The sequence below is a fragment of the Lipotes vexillifer genome, unplaced genomic scaffold (assembly GCF_000442215.2).
Source record: "Lipotes vexillifer unplaced genomic scaffold, Lipotes_vexillifer_v1.1 scaffold444, whole genome shotgun sequence".
NCBI classification, from domain to species: Eukaryota; Metazoa; Chordata; class Mammalia; order Artiodactyla; family Lipotidae; genus Lipotes; species Lipotes vexillifer.
Window position 1 is genome coordinate 141539 of NW_006793488.1, and position 5519 is coordinate 147057.

At 47.8% G+C, this 5519-nt stretch overlaps 1 protein-coding gene across 2 annotated transcripts in view; it reads right to left on the minus strand.

Annotated features, from left to right (window-relative positions):
• The window catches only part of RPP40 (ribonuclease P/MRP subunit p40), a 12139-nt gene that overhangs the window by 5969 nt on the left and 651 nt on the right, over nt 1–5519 (minus strand). Inside the window, exons 2-3 of one of the 2 annotated variants that reach the window (XM_007466378.1) lie at nt 2030–2174; nt 664–732 (exon numbers count right to left, since the gene is read on the minus strand). In XM_007466378.1, coding sequence (XP_007466440.1) covers nt 664–732; nt 2030–2174 — 214 coding nt within the window. The remainder of the gene's footprint in view (nt 1–663; nt 733–2029; nt 2175–5519) is intronic. The other variant, XM_007466379.1, reaches the window with a different exon arrangement.

A 5519-nucleotide genomic window follows, 5' to 3' on the forward strand; every position in this document is an offset into this window, starting at 1 on the left:
ATACACAGCCTGGGAAAAAAGCAAACTGAGAAACAATGGACTATGACATAATATACATATATTTAAAAAAAAGAACCTGTATGTGTTTATAAATTCATAGAAAATGTCTAGAAGAATGAACACCTACCTGCTAACAAGAGTGCTTGCTGAGGGGCTTCCCTGGTGGCACAGGGGTTAAGAATCTGCCTGCCAATGCAGGGGACATGGGTTCGAGCCCTGGTCCAGGAAGATCCCACATGCTTCAGAGCAACAAAGCCCGTGCGCCACACCTACTGAGCCTGCGCTCTAGAGCCCGTGCACCACAACTACTGAGCCCGCAAGCCACAACTACTGAAGCCCGCATGCCTAGAGGCTGTGCTCCGCAACAAAAGAAGCCACAGCAATGAGAAGCCCACGCACCGCAATCAAGAGTAGCCCCCGCTTGCCGCAACTAGAGAAAACCAGCACGCAGCAACGAAGACCGCATGCAGCCAAAAATAAATAAATAAATAAAATTGATTCTATTAAAAACAAAGAATGCTTGCTGAGAATGGCAGTGAGTTTGGAGGGATGGGGATGAAAGGGGGGACTTTCACTTTACACACATCCGAATGACTTGACTCTTTCTTTTTTACCGTTTGTGTTTCCTCCATAATTAAGAAAGAAGAAAAAATGAGTGGTTACCGTTTGGTAGCAGGGCCACAGTATTATCCTCGTCAATATTTGTGTTGTACGTTAGTGCATAGCACGCACCTGTAAGAGAAAACCCAGAGGAGAAATTAAGAAAAAAATCACACCTGCAAGAAGTTAGTGGATTATTTTCACAGGATAACAAACCTTCCGGGTCACTGCACCAGCTCACTCAGCCAAGCTGGAGGACACGCAAGGCCAAGCACAGCTAGTTCACGCCCCTGCCTAGGGCCTGTCTGTGCAAGCTGGCTATCAACGAGCAGAAAATGGACTCAGGATGGAGCGCATACCTCCAGGGATGCTGGTAAAGGGGCACAAAGTGGAAAAGCAGGTGAGTGTACACACCTGAAAGGCAGAGTTCCAGATGAAGACTCAATATGTGCCACAAACTTGTGTGAAGTCAAGAAAGCTACTCAATCTCTCTGAGCCTCATTTTTCTCACCTGTAAAATGGGCGTTGCAGGCCTATTTCATAGTGTTGTTGCCAGGGTTAAGTCGGGTCAGCTATGTAAAAGTCCCTGCCATGGCCAGTGTCCACACTGTTAACAAAATAGCCTGAGACTTCTTTTTTTTTTTTTTTGACCACACCACACAGCTTGTGGGATCCTAGCTGCCCGAGCAGGGATTGAACCCGGGTCCTCAGCAGTGAAAGCGAGGAATCCTAACCACTGGACCGCCAGGGAATCCCCCAGCATCAAGCTTCAGAACCGAAGAAAGGAATCATGCCCGTGTGACCAAAGACAAGATGTCAGTGGCCCTTGTGCAGTGATGTATATAGTAAGGGTGGATCCCTAAAGACGCGCCGAAATAGTTTCAAACAAGTGGCTCCTAGGATATAACTGGAACAAGCCAATCCACCCAGCTGACACAGATGGGAAATGAGGTGCACAGGCGAGGCCGAGAGCCACAACGTCTACGCGGAAGACGCTGAACCCCAATCAGCACCTGACTCTGGGGCCAGCAGCTGTGGCTGCATCAGGAGACCACCCTCTCCAGACAGCTGTCATGGGGACTGCAGGGAGAACAGCGGTCTGTCTCTGCAGCCACACACCCAATGGCAGCGCATCTGAACACAGTGCATCTGAACACAGCGGTCAAAAGACTTTCCTTTCCATTAACCCTCATACGACACCCTCCCACACAACACCTGTGGACCAGCGCAATCAGAAACCACCACCTAACGAGGGCACACAGAGTCGGCTGAGCTACTGCGCGACGGAGGGAGGGATGCACACGCCTGACCACACGGGCGATCTCCAGCCGTCCTATTCAGAACAAGAGAAGGACCCTGGTATTGCTATGCGATCTCCCTGGCCTTCCTCACCTCACCACGTTCATAGACACTACACGGCTTTTCTTACCTTTCTTGACAAAAGTACTGATGAATTCGTGTGCGATTAACTCATGAAGAGGTAAATCCTTCACAAAGTAATAGGGTCCAGAGTCCATGACCAGGTCCTTCAGTTCTTTTGATAGTATCCCACACTCAGGAATCAGAAATGAAACCTATTGGAATGTGCAATATAAACAAGTCTTATTGTTTTTAATTGAAGCATAGCTGACTTACAATATTACATTAGTTTCATGTGTACAGCATAGTGATTCAGTATTTTTGCAGATTACACTCCATTATAGGTTTAAACAAGTTTTATTTTCATGTAGATCAACATGCAGGTTTTTAGCGATGATACAACATCATGAAGGCTGTTAACCATTCCTCCACAGCTTTCAAAAAAACTCTGAAATTAACTTACCAATCTCAGAGTGGGAGATGGGGATCGACATATATACACTATTGATACTATGTATAAAATAGGTGACTAATGAGAACCTACTGTATAGCACAGGGAACTCTGCTCTGTGGTGACCTAGATGGGAAGGAAATCCAAAAAGAGGGGCTATATGTATACATATAGCTGACTCACTTTGCTGTACAGTAGAAACTAACATGATATTGTAAAGCAACTATGCTCCAATAAAAATTTTAAAAATAAAAATAAAAATAGAAAAACCAAAACAAAAAAAACTTACTAATCTCAGGAAAAGAGAAATTTGACAACTCAAGTTTTCCATTTCTGTATTCAAGCTTACAGTACAGGAAAGGTGAATGAGCAAAACAATTTTTTTTTTTTTTTTTTGGCAATACGCGGGCCTCTCACTGTTGTGGCCTCTCCCGTTGCGGAGCACAGGCTCCGGACGCGCAGGCTCAGCGGCCATGGCTCACGGGCCCGGCCGTTCCGCGGCATGTGGGATCTTCCCGGACCGGGGCACAAACCCGTGTCCCCTGCATCGGCAGGCAGACTCTCAACCACTGCGCCACCAGGGAAGCCCGAGCAAAACAATTTTAATGGGAAGTCTTGCTTGTGGTTTTTTTAAAAATCATTTTTTTAAATTAATTTTATTTATTTTTGGCTGCGTTGGGTCTTCCTTGCTGCACGCGTGCTTTCTCTAGTTGCAGTGAGCGGGGGCTACTCTTTGTTGCCGTGTGTGGCTTCTCATGCGGTGACTTCTCTTGTCGCAGAGCACGGGCTCTAGGCGTGTAGGCTTCAGTAGTTGTAGCACATGGGCTCAGTAGTTGTGGCTCGCGGGCTCTAGAGCGCAGGCTCAGTAGCTGTGGCACACAGGCTTAGCTGCTCCACGGCACGTGGGATCTTCCCGGACCAGGGCTTGAACCTGTGTCCACTGCACTGGCAGGTGGATTCTTAACCACTGTGCCATCAGGGAAGCCCTTGCTTGTGTTTCATCTTTTACAAATGAGCAATATATTTTACGTCCCGTTCCTATCACTACGTTAATTTTTAGGGAAATATAGTACAATTGAATATCCCTAGATCTGTGTATCCTAGTACCAGGCTGGAATCAAAGGAACTGTCCCTTAGGGCGTAAGGAATTGAGGGACACCAATTATTAAGAGGTTAAATGGAAGCAGAAGTCTGCTGGATGTTTACATTTTACAGATAGAAAAACTCTACAGATGGGACGGGAAAGATAAGGTACACATCCCCGACTGCTGTCTGTGATGAGCTTTCCATCCAAAGCAGAGATAATCAACCTGACAGGTTTCAAACGTCGCCCAGGTGCTCCACACCTTGAAAAACCACTCTCCCAAAGCTGGAACCCCAGTTTGTCCCTGAAGGCCCAGGGTCACCAGTTGTGCCTGAGAAACTAGCCAGTCAGGCCTGAGTTGAGATTAGGCTGGTCGATTTAAAGTGGAAAAGGCTTAAAGCATTTTCATTGTAAGGTTTATTCTGAAGCCCTCTCCACTTAAATGGGCTGGTGAAGCCCGCCCAGCATACACTACCTGGGAATTAGGGATGTTCTCTTCTACTCTCAGCAGATCCTGGATAAACTGGTAATTAACCTCACCGATGCTTCAACCATCACATTCGCGAAAAAGGCGCCCGAGAGGATACGCGGGCCTCTCACTGTTGTGGCCTCTCCCGTTGCGGAGCACAGGCTCCGGACGCGCAGGCTCAGCGGCCATGGCTCACGGGCCCGGCCGTTCCGCGGCATGTGGGATCTTCCCGGACCGGGGCACAAACCCGTGTCCCCTGCATCGGCAGGCAGACTCTCAACCACTGCGCCACCAGGGAAGCCCGAGCAAAACAATTTTAATGGGAAGTCTTGCTTGTGGTTTTTTTAAAAATCATTTTTTTAAATTAATTTTATTTATTTTTGGCTGCGTTGGGTCTTCCTTGCTGCACGCGTGCTTTCTCTAGTTGCAGTGAGCGGGGGCTACTCTTTGTTGCCGTGTGTGGCTTCTCATGCGGTGACTTCTCTTGTCGCAGAGCACGGGCTCTAGGCGTGTAGGCTTCAGTAGTTGTAGCACATGGGCTCAGTAGTTGTGGCTCGCGGGCTCTAGAGCGCAGGCTCAGTAGCTGTGGCACACAGGCTTAGCTGCTCCACGGCACGTGGGATCTTCCCGGACCAGGGCTTGAACCTGTGTCCACTGCACTGGCAGGTGGATTCTTAACCACTGTGCCATCAGGGAAGCCCTTGCTTGTGTTTCATCTTTTACAAATGAGCAATATATTTTACGTCCCGTTCCTATCACTACGTTAATTTTTAGGGAAATATAGTACAATTGAATATCCCTAGATCTGTGTATCCTAGTACCAGGCTGGAATCAAAGGAACTGTCCCTTAGGGCGTAAGGAATTGAGGGACACCAATTATTAAGAGGTTAAATGGAAGCAGAAGTCTGCTGGATGTTTACATTTTACAGATAGAAAAACTCTACAGATGGGACGGGAAAGATAAGGTACACATCCCCGACTGCTGTCTGTGATGAGCTTTCCATCCAAAGCAGAGATAATCAACCTGACAGGTTTCAAACGTCGCCCAGGTGCTCCACACCTTGAAAAACCACTCTCCCAAAGCTGGAACCCCAGTTTGTCCCTGAAGGCCCAGGGTCACCAGTTGTGCCTGAGAAACTAGCCAGTCAGGCCTGAGTTGAGATTAGGCTGGTCGATTTAAAGTGGAAAAGGCTTAAAGCATTTTCATTGTAAGGTTTATTCTGAAGCCCTCTCCACTTAAATGGGCTGGTGAAGCCCGCCCAGCATACACTACCTGGGAATTAGGGATGTTCTCTTCTACTCTCAGCAGATCCTGGATAAACTGGTAATTAACCTCACCGATGCTTCAACCATCACATTCGCGAAAAAGGCGCCCGAGAGGGTGACATTTTCACGGAGCAACAGCGAAAATCGCTCTGAAGTTGCGCATGCGAGCAGGGAAGCCTCGGCGAATTTCTGCAAAAGCTGTCGAAATGGTGCACTCTGGCTGGACAACGCAGAAGGCAGCAAGGAAAGGGGGAGGTTTCTCAGGTATCAAACTAGCGCCCATAAGCGGT